Consider the following 18,429-nt stretch of genomic DNA (forward strand, 5'->3'; position numbering starts at 1 on the left):
TTTGTCCCATTAGTTAGCAGGGGTCTTTACAGCAGAATGAACCACCGCTAACTAAACAGCAAAATAAATAATAATATTCATAGGTTCTTCTAAATTGAGCAAAATATTTAAATTTTAAAATATCCTTCTCACAATTTACTTGTATTTATATTATCATCATCAGTAGTAGTAAATGTATTTATATTATTATCATCATTGTATTAATACCTGAATGGTGTGAATTATTAAACAGATAATAAAATTAATTCAAAATTAAAATCACATGTAATTATTACTATTATTCATTATTTTTCCTTCGGCTTAGTCCCTTATTTATCGGGCCGCCACAGTGGAATGAACTTCCTATTATTATTATTATTTTTTAAATCAGATATTTCACATAATTCCTATAGGTGCAGCAGTGTTTTTTAGTGTTAATATGAAATGTAAGTAGATATATTATTAAGAATATTGATCATTTTAATAATAGCTTAATATTTAGATGTTTGATATACTGTCTTTTTATTTTAACATTTAGTCATTGTGTTACGAGTTGTTATAAAATAATACTTTTGTCACCAAACATCTTTAGAAATTGAAATATAATACAATTAATATCAAACAAAATATTGCAAAAAAATTACAACAAAAAATTTGCAGTACTAGTTTTTAGACTGTTATCATAAGTTATTTTGTTAGATAAGCTCCAGATTTGGCTTCAGTAATGACTAATGTATATGCACAAATATAACATTGTATAGCTTTCTATGAAAAATATACATTTAAATGAGAGATTTGTGAGGGGTGTACTTGTATATGCTAAAGTGGTTCGAAAGACAAAGACAAAGGTCCAAAATGTTTCCCACAGGAGCTCATTTGTTTTTATTTTGGCTGCTATGCCATCATAAATTGTGAAAATAACCCATCCAAAAAGGCTTTAAGACTAAGTGGAATCCTTGGCTGTTGCTTCATTGTGATTTCAAATAATCAGCAAACAATTATTTCTCATGAGTCCAACATCCATCTGTTCAAGAAAACACAATCTGACTCAAGAGACGTCATCTTTCACTACTGTATTGCATTTAAACAAAAAATCACCAGTAAAAAGGTGTGAAGCACTAAAAGAGACCCATTTTAAAATTAATTTAAATACTATTTTGGCTAAAGCTCTACATTATTATTATTAGTACGTCTACATTTTTATTATTCAAAGGGCCAAATTCTGACTGAGGAAAGTTGAATGGGCTGGCTAGTTAGTTATTTGCCTAATAAATGGTAATAGACCACAGTTTTTAATTTAAAACTTTAACAGATTCCTTTTTTTTCCCTAATATGATACATTTGTATTTTAAAAAATAAGTATTTATTCATGCTTCTTTGCTCTAAATGTTTAGAAAATGTTTTTGGTACATCAAAACGTATGGTTATGATGACCCCCAACAAGCTAATTCAGCTAAAAATAGTGCTTAAAATGTCACAAAAAATGCAGTATTAAAATTTCAGAATTAAATAGAAAATGAGGCGAATAACCCCCAAAAAGATACAGTTTTTGAAGGTAAAAAAAGAACCACCCCTTTCACCAGGCGGGCTACGGACCTGAAATATTAAGGAAAATAACAATGCATATTAATGTGGCCGGCGTTTCCGTTAAACAAAGAATTACTCGCTCTGTGCCGCTCTGAATGCGAACGTTGTGAAAGGAGTAAATACCCACACGCGAGAGTACCTGTTGGACCTACAGGAAAGCGCAAACTGGAGACAAAACAGCAGAAACAAGGAAAACAAAACGAACTGAAAGGGAAACACAAGGGACGTCTCTGGAATTCCTCTTTGGGTGTAACTTTCAGCCCTCAGACCGGTAGTTGAGTCTCACATCGGGGCCTCGGGAAATGATGACTGGGTGAGAAATGAACGCGCCGTTACCGCAGAAAAATAAGCGAATCTGCTAAGCGGCTGGCGAACACCAAAACAATGAGTGTGTTTGTCTTTGTGGACAGAAATGATGATTGCGGAGGGTGTAAAAGTAGCAGAGTTTGAGGGAAGCTAACAGGCTACTCAGCCACACCCTCCCGCCGCTTCCTGATACGCAAGATGTAGCGGGAGACTCACAACCGACGCGCGACTCTTTCAACGGTAAACCAAGTTCGTTACCGATTTCGGAAACTGTATTAAAACTCCCATTAACGGAATGGCAGGCGAAAGCGAAACTATCTGCCTCTTGATGTCCGTCGCTTTTCTGCTGGAGAGGGCGTGTGGACAATAGATATGCATAAGGAACTGAGTTTTCCCACGGAACTTGGATTGTGTTCGAAAAAGGAACGGCTGGAAGTCGTTCTAGAACGTCTGACGAGTTTTGGATTTGTCGCGGGATGATGGTGCCGTTGGCGGCGGGGCGCACACGCGTCTCGCTTCGGTCGGAGGATCAGCAAGAGGGTCAATACATCATCATTATTATCAGCAGCAGCAGCAGCAGAATCACATTGTTAAACGTGGATCTAAATGCAAGTCATTTACATGGCACGAAGAACACCTGAAATGATACGTAGCGATTCTGGAAGTCAACCTGCACTTTGCCTTTATCCGGGCATCTTCTCGTACATGGCACTGCAATAGCCCTTTTCCTGTATTTTTATTTTTTAAAGAGAGAGAGAGAGTGTGTTTTTGGTTTCTTTGCATTGTTGGAGCAACATTGACAACCTGTGAAACTGAACAGACTAGCCCTACCTTCACAAAGGTAGTTGTGAATTTTTTTTTGAGGAGGGTGATTATGCACAGCTATATCAGATTATTTAAACAATAGGCTACTCAGTTTTATTGATTGATTAATTGATTGAAGGGATATTTAATTAGATCTTTCGTCAACATTTGTTAAACAAAAAATATATTTTTTTTTCTGAAGTACTTCCCTCCTATTCCGAGTGCATCGAGTGAAGTTTCATGTTTTCGCAAACAAGCTGAATGGACTTTATTTTTCTTCTGAAGGACATCATAGGCCAGTTTCACTCCGTGAGAAGCTGTGGAAGTCTTTTTATTTACTGAAGAAAATGACATGAGGCACATGTTACCACACAAGAGTGTGTGTTGCCATCTTTATTTTGAACATTAGAGCGACCACACTACTATGGCTAGTAGTGGCTCGGGAAAATCAGATAGCGAGGTTCCTACCAACATCCTTAGCGGCAGCTTGCAACAAAGGAAAAGACTTTTATCCGTCTGCGACGCATGCAAGAGCAAAATGCAGCTGGTGGCCGACCTGCTCCTGCTGTCCAGCGAAACCAGGCCGGTGGTGAACACTGAAGGCCAGCCTGTGGCTGAGACCTTCGAGAAATGCCGCGACACAGTGATCGCCAGAACCAAGGAGCTGTCTATTATCGTTCATGACATTCAGAGCCAACTCAACATGGGGAAGTTCCTGGAGGTCGGCGACCGGCTGGTGGAGATGGGGGATCTGGTGGTCTCATTGACCGAGTATTCAGCGCACGCTGCTTATTTAGCAGCCGCGGAGATCCCGGGGTCTCAAGCTGCAGTTTCAGGCCTGGTGGATCGGTATAAAGTCACTCGATGCCGGCATGAAGTGGAGCAAACATGCAACATTCTGCGCCTCACAGCAGTGGGGGATCTAACACCTCCGCTTCTTCTGGAGGTCTCGCAGAACATCCTGAAGAACCTCACCATGCTCACGGACGCCTCTTCTCTGGCCAGTGATAAATCTAAGGATAAGTTCGCTAAGGAGCAGTTTAAAGCTAGTGTCAAGTGCATGAGCACCAGTGCTACAGCTCTGTTAGCGTGTGTCCGCGAGCTCAAAGCCTGTCCCAGCGAGCTGACCCGGAACCGATGCGTCCTCTTTAGCGGGCCGCTCATCCAGGCCGTGCATGCTTTGGTGGGATTCGCCACAGAGCCGCAATTCCTGGGCAAAGCTGCCAGCATCACCCCTGATGGCAAAGGGGTGCAGACTGCGGTTCTGGGCGGCGCCATGAGCGTGGTTTCGGCCTGCGTGCTCCTAACTCAAGGCCTCAGGGATATTTCCCAGCACCCCGAAAGCAGCCAGCAGATGCCCGTCTATCGGGAGCGGCTACGAAACTCAGCATGTGCCGTCTCTGATGGATGCACACTCCTGTCTCAGGCACTAAGGGAACGATCCTCACCTAGAACTTTACCGCCAGTTAACTCTCATTCTGTGAATTAAGTCCTCCCCGGCACCCTGTTCAATTGTTATGTTTTAGTTGATTTTATTCTTATTATTTTTTTGAAGTACCAAAGAATCTAATCAGGTTTAACCCCACATGGTATGAGTTAGGGCTGGGCGACGCATTGAATATTGGATTTGTTTTGGTTTTATTGATGATTTAACATTGTGGAATGTCAAAGTTTTTTTTTTTTTTTACAATAAATTAAACAGCATCAGGCATTTTGATTAAGACATAAGCTAACAAAAGACATGTGATATATATATATATATATATATATATATATATATATATATATATATATACACACACACACACACACACAGTTGAGGTCAGAATTATTAGCCCCCGTTAATTTTTTCCCCAGTTTCTGTTTAATGGAGAGCAGATTTTTTTTTTCAACACATTTCCGAACATACATAATAGTTTTAATAACTAATTTCTAATGACTGATTTATTTTATCTTTGCCATGATGACAGTAAATAACATTTTACTTGATATTTTTCAAGACACTTCTATACAGCTTAAAGTGACATTTAAAGGCTTAACTAGGTTAATTAGGTTAACTAGGCAGGTTAGGGTAATTAGGCAAGTTATTGTATAACGATGATTTGTTCTGTCGACTATCGAAAAAATATAGCTTAAAGGGGCTAATAAAATGGTATTTAAAAAATTTAAAACTGCTTTTGTTATAGCCAAAATAAAACAAATTAGACTTTCTCCAGAAGAAGAAAATATTATCAGACATTCCGTGAAAATTTCCTTGCTCTGTTAAACATCATTTGGGAAATATTTTAAAAAGAAAAAAAAATTCAAAGGGGGGGAGGGGGGTCTAATAGGCTAATAATTCTGACTTTAACTATATATATATATATATATATATATATATATATATATATATATATATATATATATATATATATATATATTTGTTAGGAATGCACAATATATAATTTCAGCATCAATATTTCAATCTGCAATAGCCACATCACAAGATTTGCAGTGTTGAGACTGAATTACTGTTGACCAGGAGCCACAGTACACATCTGATTTGTAGAGTCATGCTTAACCATAAGTTTAACTATAAGAATGAAAGTTGATCAGTTGCATGTGTTTTTAAGGCCTTTGATTGAGCTTTTCAAGAGCCTTTGGGCACAAAAAAGTAGGACGTTTGGAGTTGTAGCAAAAAGTAATTATATTTAACTATTTATACAATTGATGGAAAAAAATAAATGTTTTTCTTTCATAGAATTTTTGTCTTGTTTCTAGTCTACATACATACATTTCAAAGTGAAAATAAGATTACTTTAATTATCCCTTTGGCAAATGATTTAACTTGTTTTAGGGAAAAACTCCTAATTTTGACTTATTTCATCAGAAGGCGAAAACAAAACAATATTTTTACTTGATCTGCAAGACATATATATATATATATATATTATACATTTGGAAAAGAAACCAGACAAAGTATGATAGATATACCATGAGATGGTATATATATAATGTTGCATTGTGATTATTTAATTCCTGTCACTGAATGCTGTCAGACTCCCCAGAAAACTTTCAAATAGTGCTATTCAAACTATCTTGTGAAAAATAAAATATCGTGATATCAGATTCTTTATATTCTACATACAATGCTCAACATGTATAAGCACGCCCCTCACAAAATTCTGTGCCCCTCTTGAAAATTCATATTTTTAATAGGAAGGCATAAAATATTATATTTGTGCATATACATCAGATTAGTCAGTACTGAAGCTAAATCTGGAGCTTATCTAACAAAAAAACTTACGATAACGTTCCAAAAACTAGTAGAGCCAAATTTATGTTATAAAAAATATTAAATACAAATTTTAAAAAAAGAGGAAAATTAAGAGAAGCAAAAAAAAGAATAACATTTTGCAAAATAAATTACAACCTACAAAATTTGAACTACATTTTAGCTGAAATTTTGAGGGTTGTAATTTTTTTTTGCAAAATTTTGCTTAATTTTAATTGTATTATATTTCAATTTCTTAATATGTTTGGTGACTAAAATATTGTTTGAATAAATATATCTGGTAAATAAATCTGTTTGTGAATGCACCAAAATACATTGAAATTGATATTCACTGCAATAGATACAAATATAAATTTTCAAAATGGGCTGTACTCAATTATTCTGAGCACTGTATGTTTATATATATATATATATATATATATATATATATATATATATATATATATATATATATATATATATATATATAAAATAAAGTAAATGGATGATTAGCAAGTTTTGGTAACACTTAAGTTTAAGTACCAATTCTCAATAATAACTCTTGGCTCATTACCTGTTATTGGCTTATTACTTTATTAGTAATCTGCATGATCTCGTTCTACGTCCCTACACCTACCAATACCAAAACACAACTATGACCATAATTACTATTAATAAGCAGCAAATTAAGGAATCTATTGAGCTAAAAGTCATAGTTAATGCTTTGTTAATAGTGAGAATTGTCCCTTAAAATAATGTGACCTACATTTTAGCTAAAGTTTACTTGACTAAATGCAAAAACTCTTTTTTTGTGTGTCAAAAATCCATTTAACACCACTCAAAATCCTGGAGTTTTTTTTATTTGCAATGTCTAACTACAATATGCAAACAGGACATACATTGACATAAATATAACTAATATTTTGCATGTTTACCAACTTTGTCTTTTCTAAAATGAATGGGAAAAACACCAACTAAACTTGTACGAATATTGTGGTATGATATGTTTAGCTCTATCGCCCAGCCCTAGTATGAATAATTGTAGTGTTTATGCATCTGAATTAACATTTCTTGGCAGTCAACTTCACTCAAGGTTACACTTGTAGGTTTTTGTCATACTGGATGTGACCGGGGGGAGGAAATTAAAAAGCTTTTACTAAAACTGACGCCTTTTGCAAATCCTCTTGTCGGTTTGAGAAAATGGCCAAAAGCGGTCGATACAACAGAAGCCTTAAAATGAAACTGAAAGTCTTTACCTCAGTGTTGAGCTGAATGGATGTCATTGAGATCTGTAGGAATCATCAGCGTCATTTTGTGTGTATTCCGTGTGTGAATTTGTAATGAGTAAAAGCTGCTGTGAGTGTGTGCCATAGGTTTTACACTATTTACAAGACTTACAATTATATTTTAATGTGCTGTGTTTGTTTTTGTTTTTTCCCCTTCGCCCACACCCTCATTTTTATTTGAAATTTTATCATGCATGTACTGGAGTATTTATTTCAAGTCATTAAAAATGTTGTTTCTCAAAACTTATTGTGAGACATTTCAGTTGAAAGATTAAAATGCTTGATTAATTGAGAGGGTGCTTGCTGCAGAGCCATTTGAGGAGAGCTGAGCTCCAGCAAGGGGGAGCATGAGCTGTCGCTCCTCCTCCTGTAAGCTGTTTTAATGCGTACACCAACCCCACCCCTAACCCTACCCCCAGTGACATCACTCGTAGAAGAAGTGCAAAAAAGGTGGAGCTCAAGCTTAAGCTCCCCCTCGCTGGAGCTCAGCTCTCCTCAAATGGCTCTGCAGCGAGCACCACTTGGATTAATTTAAGTCTATAAAAGGCCAAACGTTCTCACTGAAAGCGCAAAGCATTAAACTATGAGCTCAGAGCAAATGAAAGCTATAGGTTTATCATGAACGATGTATTACACTTAGTATATATATATATATATATATATATATATATATATATATATATATATATATATATATATATATATATATATATATATATATATATATATATATATATATATATATATATAGTGCTCAGCATATATGTTTAAATTCCTATTTTTAATATGAAGCTCTACAAAATAATTTTTGTGCATATACATTTTATTAGTCAGTACTGAAGCCAAATCTGGAGCTTATCTAACAAAATAACTTATGATAACGGTCCAAAAACTTGTACAGCCAATTTTATGTTACAGATAAATATTAAATACGAATTTAAAAAAAAGGAAAATCAAGAGAAACAAAAAAAATGTTTTTTTTGCAATATTTTGCTTGAATTTAATTGTATTATCTTTCAATTTTTTAAATATGTTTGGTGACTAAAATGTTATTTTAATAAATATATCTGTTTAATAAATCTGTTTTGTTTAAAAGCACCAAAATACATTGCCTATATTCACTGAGAAATGGAGAAAAATATTCATTTTATAATGGGGTGAACTCAATTATGCTGAGCACTGTATATTGTTTTTAGCATACGAAATAAAAGGCCATTTCACAATACACAGAATGTTGAACACAACATAATACAATATCATCAAGAAAGCATAAGAAAAAAATGGTTAAATATAATAATAAATAATTTACAGAGAAGTGTGTAAGCTCCACAACTCGACGTATGCCAAACCACTCCTGCCTATAAAGAGTTACAAGTCAGCATCACTAATTTAAAGCCTAATTGGATTTCAGATATTGAAAACTATCAATCCATATCTCAATTCTTCCATGGGTAGAACAACTTAAAACAACAACTTTAAACATTTAAAACATTTTGCTTTATTTGTTTTCAACGATTTCAGTTTTAGTTGTTCTATACACATGTAAATTGGTTGGATCTAAGAATATGTACTAAACCTGGCTGGGTCAGTTGGCGTTTCTGTGTGGAGTTTGCTTGTTCTCCCCATCCTGGAGTGATAACCACGCTTTCTGATGTACCCAAAATATTTCCTACCGTTTTGTCAAATCGCTTACCATACTATTTTACTATTTAAAGTGTTTATTTACAAATGTGCATTTAAACTCTAAGTTTTATATTACAGTTTTATATATAATGATATGAATAAAATGAAATGATAATTTTGAATAAAAAATAGAAAAAGATTCTCATTTATTAAAATTCAAATTTATTATCATCTCTCTTTACATTTTTAGAAATATGTTAAAACTTGTTTTAAATTAAATACCAAAGCCTACTGGCAAATAACAAACTAGCCAGACCATTAAGCTTTCCTCGGTCAGAATTTGGCCACTTAAAAAAAAAGAAAAAATTCAAAAATAGTAAGTCCAACTTTTGGTCTTTCAAACCACCAGAACCCCTCTGGGCTACAGGCCTAAAACTTAAAAAATTGTATGAAGAGATGATTAATTATTAACATATTTTAATAGCTATATATATATATATATATATATATATATATATATATATATATATATATATATATATATATATATATATATATATACAGTTGAAGTCAGAATTATTAGCCCCCTTGAATTATTAGACCGCTTGTTTATTTATTCCCTAATTTCTGTTTAACTGAGAGCAGATTTTTTCAACACATTTCTAAACATATAGTTTTGATAACTCATTTATAATAATGGATTTATTTTATCCTTACCATCATGACTGTAAATAATATTTTATTAGATATTATTCAAGACATTTCTAGAAAGCTTAAAGTGACATTTAAAGGCTTAACTAGGTTAATTAGGTTAACTAGGCAGGTTAGAGTAATTAGGCAAGTTATTATATAACGATGGTTTGTTCTGTAGACTATCGAAAAAAAAAAAAAAAACTTAAGGGGCTAATAATTTTGTCCCTAAAATGGTGTTTAAAAATTTAAAAGCTGCTTTTATTCTAGCCAAAATAAAACAAATAAGACTTTCTCCAGAAGAAAAAAACTTTATCAGACACACTTGCTCTGTTAAACATCAAGGGGGCTAAAAATTCTGACTTCAACTATATATATATATATATACACAAGTAACTATAACTATAACTATAACTATATAACTATATATATACACAAGTAGCAGTGCGATATGGCTATATATCAGCACTGGTGGGAGACGTCTGTTGCTTTAGTGTCCCACCAGTGCTGATATACAGCCATATCGCACTGCTACTCGTGTGATATTGCGTTTATACAACACTTCAATGGCACAATCATGGGTTGGGAAGAGGGGGTGTTCGGGGTGAGGTTGAGAACAGGATGCACGATTGGGTACTGTACCAAAGTTGGCAACCCGGGGGTGTTTAGTTTACAGACTGTACCAAAGAGGGGGGTGGGTGAAATTACGGGAGTTTTTTTTAGGAAGAAATAAAAACAGATGTTTGCGGGAGACTGCTCTGAAATACGGGATACTCCCATGAAAAAGTGTTAACAGGTGTGCTTACCAGTTTAATATTGATTTGATCTGCTGTAGTTCGAAATCAGACCATTATATCTTCTAAGCGTAAGGGCTTATTATGCAGTTCTGTCGCCATCTTTTGGATAGAAAACATCAACCGTTGATGATGTTGATTGTTGCTCTCAGAAATTGTAAATATTTTAAAATAGGCACTATTCATGCAAATAAACTGCATAGTTGCAATCTAAACAACTACATTCTCGACTAAAAAGCCTCAAAAGTTTATTTTGTTGTCTAACAGCATTAATATTTGTCAAACTGTAGCGTCTGCTTGCTGGCTATATGTGGGCGGAGTAATACACAAACGGTAAAGAGGCTGTACTGGTGCTGATATTACTTAAATATATCACGGCTATCAGCCAATCAGATTTAAGAACCAGACAGAACTGTTGTACAAATATATACAACACACACGCACGTGTTTGATTCACCCGTCCCCACCAATGTCAAGTGCAAACCTACGCCTTTGGTTATGATCATATATTTCTTACAGTGTGAATGTCCAGATCACATCAAAGTTTTGGGTTTTTAGCTGAAAGGCGGTGGTGTGCAAACACCCCTTTATTAATGTTAGTGTTGTGTTTGAAGGGCTCTTGTGCGCAAACACACCTTGAGCGGCTCCTGATGTGCTCCAGTTGTTAACTTATCAGTCCTCCAGAAGCTCTTCATCTGTGCGTTTGAAGTCTGGAATGTTTATCTCTGCTGCTGCACATCTTTATCCCACACATTTCCTGAACATGGAGGACCATTGATTAGACCATTCATGCAAGACACGCTGTTTAGCAAGTACTTCATATATCAGGTATCCACTTTAGTTTTAACCCTTTATAATGCTTACTTAATTACTATTAATTAATTAATGCTTACTTAATAACAATGCACCTGAAAAACTCTGTGCTCTCTTCTCACTGTTGGTTCCAAGTCATATTCATTCTCTTAAAGGGTACCTATTATGCAAAAATCAGTTTTATACGGGGCTTAAACACAGATGTGTGGCAACAGTGTGTGAATATAACCCGTCTCTAATGGTACAAATGGTATTACGTTTATTTTTTATAGTTACATTTGATAAAAACAGTCTGCAGAATGTCACTTTGATTGATATTCTCCATTTGTACGTGTCATCAAATGGGGAAGTCCCGCCCACTAGTGACCATCTCTCCCTCATTAGCATAGGACATTAGTCTGTTTTTGAATCTGCCATTATGCTGATGCATGGGCATTTGTAGCTCCGCCCTCTTTTTAAAAGTGCACAATCTCATTTGAATTTAAAGCAACAGTCACCACAATTAGGATGAAACCCAAAAAGATTCAGTTTCAAAGAGTTATAAAACATTATTTGTGTGGTATTTTGAGCTGAAACTCACATACACACTCTAGGGACATCAGAGACTTATTTTAAATCTGGTAAAAAGGGTGTTATAGGTCTTATTTAAGGCTCTAGTTCTCAGCAAAAGTTTCTTGGTCTGCCTCTTTTCTGCTTGCTTCAGATTTTGAAAGTGAGTGACGTCAAGTGTTGCTGAACTGACAAATATTCAACGTTTTAAGCATTAATGCAGATGTCAACCAATCAGATTGCTTTAAGCAAAAATTAAAGCAAGTCATTTTACTTGGTGTTTCACTATTTATATATAATATAATATACAATATAATATAATAAAAATATAATATAATATAATATAATATATATAATAAAATATAAAAAAATATAATATAATATAATAAAAATATAATATAATATAAATTATATTATATTATAAAAATAATATAATATATTTTAATATATTATAATAAAAATATAATATAATATAATTTAATATAATATAATAAAATATATTATAATATAATATAAATTATATTATATTATAAAAAAATTATATAATATATTATAATAAAAATATAATATAATATAATTTAATATAATATAATAAAAATATAATATAATATAATATAATAATACTTTTTTCTTCTGACTTGAAATGTGACCTTTTTTGTTGCAGCTAACAAAGGCCCTTTCCTGTCCAACTCTTTTTCATGCTCAAACACAAAAAAACTGTTTCTGCACAACAGGAAGCCGAATGACCTCTTCTATCAGGAGACGCTTCCTTCACAGCACCAAATGTCGGAGGAATAATTTCAGCCCAGGTTTCGCCCATTTCCTGCTAAAAGGAGTGTTTCACGGCCCGTCTTCGACAGTGTCCTGTTTCAGATCCTGTGTTATCAGTGAAAACACGCCGCCGATGAGGAATGTGGACATCTGAAATCAAATGAGATTGACATGTTGAGGTTTTACAAAGCTTTTCTTGTAATGTTTGGAGTATTTGTAGATTACCGTATGGATAATTTGAAATTATCATCTGTTCACCAAGGCTGAATTTTATTTAATTAAAAAGTTAAAACAACACTATTGTGATGCACTGTGAAAAAACTGTTCCACACTATTCATTCATTTTGTCCCAAAACAACTTTATTAATTTTGGGACAACATTGTCAGGGATTGAGTGGAACCCTGCATTTTTTTACAGTGTGACACTGAAAACAGTAATAAATTAAGTGATAACATATTTTTGTTCAGGTGTTGATGTAATTTATATATAAATATGTATATCGTAAGTGTGCGTTGGCATGAGGAGGCATACAGACTGCCTTAGTGTCCCATCAGTGACAATATACAGCCACATCACACTGCTACGAGTGTAATTTTGCATTTATATATATTTATAACAATTATAATATATTTATATTTTTATATATATATCGTGTGTATAAAAAAGAAAATCAAACAAGGAGAATCTCAAAATCCTTTTGTAAGAGGAACTACTTCTTTCGCCATTCATTCCCATCTGAAGCTGAAGTCACAACAGCAAAAGCTGTTACTAATTCACCAGTGTCACTTTAGAGCTAGGGTTTGAATGATTTTCTAGCACAAGAAAGTGATGACAAAACAGGTGATTCTGCTCACATTTTGAGATCATAAGGCTGAACAGCATGAAATGCCATCAGTCTACAGAGATTTCCCAGTAATTCTCTTTTGCAATCAGGACATCACAATAATAAACCCCAAAAAAAGCCAAAGCAAAGCAAACACTAGCAGATTACTATGGTATAAATACAGCACTACAAAATACAAAAGAGAGAGATCGACTCAGAATGTCACTTACCTGATTTATAATGTTATGTTTAGGTCTAGTTTAAAATTTACGCTGAGAAAATGCTGTTTTTCTCCCCTAAGGACTTATTATGCAACCTCTGTTACCATCTTGTGGCCGAAGGTCAACCATCACTTTCTTTGGTCTACTCAGACAGGCTGATGGCAGCCGATGCACAGAATCCGATGCTCAGAAATTATATTAAAAAATTTTTAATAAACACTATCCTTATAAATAAACTGCATAGGTGCAACCTAAACAACTACATTACCAACTAAAAAGCCTTAAAAGTACATTTTGTTGTCTAACAGCAGTAATATTTGTCAAACTGTAGAGTGTCCTCTGCTTGTTGATGTATGTGGGTGGAGCAATACACCAGGGTAAAGGGTGAAGTGACGAGTGCTATTATTTGCAGAATATCACACGGCTATAAGCCAATCAGATCCAAGAACCAGACAGAACTGTTGTATGTATGTATGTATGTATGTATGTATATATTTTTTATTTAATTGTATTTTTTTACTGACATTTATAATGTTATAAACAAGTTTTATTTTAAATAAAACTCATTCTTTTTACCCTGTGTTTAAGCACACATTAAAAGTATAAGGAAGTGGTGATGGAAATGGCAAATTTATGATAAAAATATGTTAATCTACAAAAAAAAAAAAAAAAAAAAAACATTTAGCTTACTTGAGGTTGTTGAATTTTTGTGGAAAACGGTTTAATGTTAATAATGGGAGATGGAAACATATTTGTTGAATAAACTCAGGCGTAGTATACTTTAAACACATGTGAGACAATTATAGACCTTTTTCATGGCTGCTGCATGGAGGGCGCCATAGCGACCAGCGTCTTCCGGTAGAATGCTAAAAACTTCCGTTTACAGGGTGTACAACTGGTAATTTGCGCTCCGAAAATGGGTTTTAATAACGTTTTTAATGGATAACAGTGTTTTTGTGACACAACTTAGAAATGTGTCTGTTAAAGCCGTTATAATCTGTCACATGTGGTTCAAGCGCGTCAGAAATATGAGAAAAACATTCTCCTAGTTCACGTGTCTGCCGTCAGAAATCAGAAATCAGAAAACACACACAAAAACACACACACACACACACACACACACACAGAGAGAGAGAGAGAGAGAGAGAGAGAGAGAGAGAGAGAGAGAGAGAGAGAGAGCGCAAACCAGAGTACTGGCATGAAACTTAACAGTATGAAAGTCGTGCAATTTACAAAAATGACCAATAAAAGTCTGTTATTGATCCTCTGCTGGCTGATTTGCTGTTCATTCTAATCGCGAGCCGTTTGTGTTTTATTTCGTGTGTTGTTTTTACCACGGTTTGTGTTTTTCTGTCATTTCGAAATGACACTATCCTATATTTTCACTTTGTCACAGTTATTAAATCAGTGTGTCAGTGAAACAGTACAGGCTACGTGTGTGTGTGTCAAACATTTTGGTGATTTACATTTGTTTGGGCTGGTTATATATTTGAAATAAAGAGAAAATGTTGACTTTAGCAATGACAAGGCTTCATTTAAACTGCAGAAGATGCCGTCTGACAACGAGGGGAAAACGCCTCACAGCAGCTGTTTTCCATCCTATTAGATCGCATTTCTTTAAATGATCAGTCCAGGAGATGGTGCTGATGGACAACAGTATTAGTTCAAAGAGGATAAAAGCATGTAAAATAGATTAAAATAATGTTTTTAAAGCTGTCCAAATGTGACTGTTTACACGCATCAGCTGCCGACCGGAAGTTCTTCGCATTCTCCATGCGCATAAACGCAAAGCATAATGGGTATTTTTGCGTTCCAAGAAAAAGGTCTATAGTTGCATTGTTTACTGTCGGTTGCTAAGTTACCAATACTACAGTCAGCCACTCTAACAACTTGATTTACTTCACATTAGGATGAAAGTTAAACTTGGTATAAATAAAACAAACTTTTAAACCTGCTTAACTTATTTAAAAAAGAAAAATATTTAAAAGCTTTTATTTTCATAAACCCGCACGGACATGAATGCGTCTGACTGTTCTGATTGGCTAAAGTAGACGTCTCACGTCAGCACGTTCTAAACGTGCACGCGCTCTTTCCCGCAATCTTCCTTCTGCATTTACACAACGCAGCATTCCGGCAAATTTCCAGTAATGTTAAAACTTCTCTTTCCGGAAAATAGCCAGAATGAATTTACCGGTATTTTCAAAAAGGGCCTGTTCACACATACAAACCTTTCCAGAAAGTTGCCGGTAATTTTCCGGAAAGGTCTGTATGTGTGAAAGGGGCTAATGATGGCCGCCGAGTGAAATGACTTGACTTAAAGGGACTTTAACAAAGGAAACTAAACAATTCTTAAGTGTTTATAGACAACGTAATTGTTTTATGTTCAGGCTACTTAACTTTGTAAAAAACAATTAGGTTAACTTAATTTATTTTGGGACAACATGAAGGAATTGTGTAAAACCCTGCATTTTTTACACAATAAGTGACAAAAATTCACTCAAAGTATTTTATCATTTTTAATGTAAATCTGAAAGCGTTAATAAAATTTTTAGCAATAAAATATTATTGTTCAGGTGTGGAAGTAATTTATTAAATTACAATTGTGGAAGTAATTTATTAAATTACAATTTAAATTAAATTACATTTATTAAATTATTTCAAATAAAACTCATTTTGTACGAACTTTCTATTCCTTAATGAAATAAGATGCAGATGGAGAGGGTAGAATGACACTGTGATCATAATTTATAGAAAAACCTTATCAAATAGCAGACATTTAGTCAACGCACTGCCATTGAGCTTGCTGTTTGAAGTGCATTTCTAATCTAAACATAAATAAGTATTGTTTTCCTATCAACTGTACAGTAATGCACATTTATACAGTTGAAGTCAGAATTATTAGCCCCCCTGAATTATTAGACCCCCTGTTTATTTTTTCCCCAATTTCTGTTTAACGAAGAGCAGATTTTTTCAACACATTTCTAATCATAATAGTTTTAATAACTCATCTCTAATAACTGATTTATTTGATCTTTGCCATGATGACAGTAAATAATATTTGACTAGATTTTTTCAAGACACTTCTATACAGCTTAAAGTGACATTTAAAGGCTTAACTAGGTTAATTAGGTTAACTAGGCAGGTTAGGGTAATTGGGCAAGTTATTGAATAATAATGGTTTGTTCTGTAGACAGCTGGAAAAACATATCTTAAAGGGGCTAATAATTGTGTCCTTAAAATGGTGTTAAAAATTAAAAACTGCTTTATTCTAGCCAAAATAAAAACAATTAAGACTTTCTCCAGAAGAAAAAATATTATCAGACATACTGTGAAAATTTCCTTGCTCTGTTAAACATCGCTTGGGAAATATTTTAAAAAGAAAAAAAAAATTCAAAGAGGGGCTAATAATTCTGACTTTAACTGTATGTATGTGTGTGTGTGTGTGTGTGTATATATATATATATATACAACAGTTCTGTCTGGTCCTCGAATCTGATTGGCTGATAGTTGTGATATATTTAAGTAATATCAGCACCCGTACAGCCTCTTTACCCTTTGTGTGCTACTCCGCCCACATACAGCCAGCAAAAAGCAGACACTACAGATCTAAAGTTTAAAAGATGCTTGCTCAGCTGTTTAACTGTCAGCTTATAATTTGAATCCGGAAGAAAGTAGTTCCTCATACAAAAGGGTTTTTGAGACTCTCCATCTTTGCAGTGCGATATGGCTGTATATCGGCACTGGTGGGGGCACTAAGGCACACAAAAGGGCACACCTCCCCCCAGTGCCAATATACAGCCATTTTGCACTGCTACGAGTGTGATATTGCTCATATATATATATATATATATATAGTTTTATCCATATATATATATATATATATATATATATATATATATATATATATATATATATATATATATATATATATAAAATTTTTTAGCCAATAACTTACAATCTATGAATTTAAAGTGCATATAAAATGTCCACCTATAAAGAATACATCGTTTTATCAATGAAAATCATAAATAAAGTTTAAAGGTGCATAGAACAAGAATCTGGATAAAGCTACTGTAGGCATAGATGAATAATAAGAGCTCAGTAGATGCTGTAGAAGTAGTGAAGGTAAGTGGTTGTGAACAAATTATAGGGGCTAAATTTAAACAAACAAATCAAATCTAGTAATGTTTAAACTTAATTTGCCTGTTTAAATCAAGCCCAAATAAATTGTTTTGCAACCACTTACCTTTAAAAAATGAATAGTTTTTTCAGTGTGTATTGTCATCATTTATTTGTACGCTATCATTTATTTACTTATGTATATCTTTTTATGTAAAAATGTTTACTGAAATGTTTTGTTTATATACACATTTAATTATTTACATAATTTTAGTCATACTTATTTTATGTCAAGTAACAAAGTGGTTTCAGTATTATTAGTAGCAGGTTATAGGCTGAAGACTGAAAGTATAGTACTGAAATAGACAAGATACTTGAGGGTTCCTCTTATAGGCTGGTGTAGGTTTAGTGTGTCGAACAGCAGCTGCTGGTCAGAAGTGATGTCTCTTGGTAACCGAGGCTGAATGTCAGTGTTGTGTGATTTGATACTGATGGTCTCAGATTTCCTCCACACATACACACACACACACAAGCACCTCACTCATTGTGCTCACATTTACAAAAGGAAGGTCAGCTTTCACTTCCAGCGTTTGCCTCAGTCTGCGGCGCACTGGGTAAATACTGAGATGCTTTGTTAATAAGTGCTCATATAAAAGCTTATATCCCTAAATGTTTACTCAGTGGCATAGATCCAAGCTGATATATAGAGTGAAGCCAAAATTATTACCCCTTTAAATTTAAAAACATTTAAAGGATGAAGTGAAGAAAAAAAAGGACTTGAGTGCATATTTGTTGTAATCAATCTTCGTA

The 18,429-nt window shown here is 33.9% G+C and overlaps 2 protein-coding genes and 1 long non-coding RNA gene across 11 annotated transcripts in view; 2 read left to right on the plus strand and 1 right to left on the minus strand.

The window, feature by feature from the left end:
• cemip (cell migration inducing hyaluronidase 1) overlaps positions 1-18,429 on the plus strand; it is a 1,140,081-nt gene that overhangs the window by 422,143 nt on the left and 699,509 nt on the right. The window lies entirely within an intron of this gene.
• Positions 1,652-4,387, plus strand: tlnrd1 (talin rod domain containing 1). The gene has a single exon (XM_005166366.6). The coding sequence runs from the start codon at positions 3,101-3,103 to the stop codon at positions 4,163-4,165; it is 1,065 nt and encodes a 354-aa protein (XP_005166423.2). The 5' UTR covers positions 1,652-3,100; the 3' UTR covers positions 4,166-4,387.
• Positions 10,322-18,429, minus strand: part of LOC141375309 (uncharacterized) — an 89,362-nt gene continuing 81,254 nt past the window's right edge. For 3 of the 9 annotated variants that reach the window (XR_012383150.1, XR_012383157.1, XR_012383151.1), the window contains 2 exons: positions 12,432-12,605; positions 10,958-11,079 (listed from right to left, as the gene is read on the minus strand). This is a non-coding gene — a long non-coding RNA (uncharacterized lncRNA). Of the gene's footprint in view, positions 11,080-11,215; positions 11,296-12,431; positions 12,606-18,429 lie in introns of all 9 variants that reach the window. The other 6 variants (XR_012383156.1, XR_012383152.1, XR_012383154.1 and 3 more) reach the window with 4 other exon arrangements.

Source organism: Danio rerio, chromosome 7 (assembly GCF_049306965.1).
Source record: "Danio rerio strain Tuebingen ecotype United States chromosome 7, GRCz12tu, whole genome shotgun sequence".
NCBI lineage: Eukaryota > Metazoa > Chordata > Actinopteri > Cypriniformes > Danionidae > Danio > Danio rerio.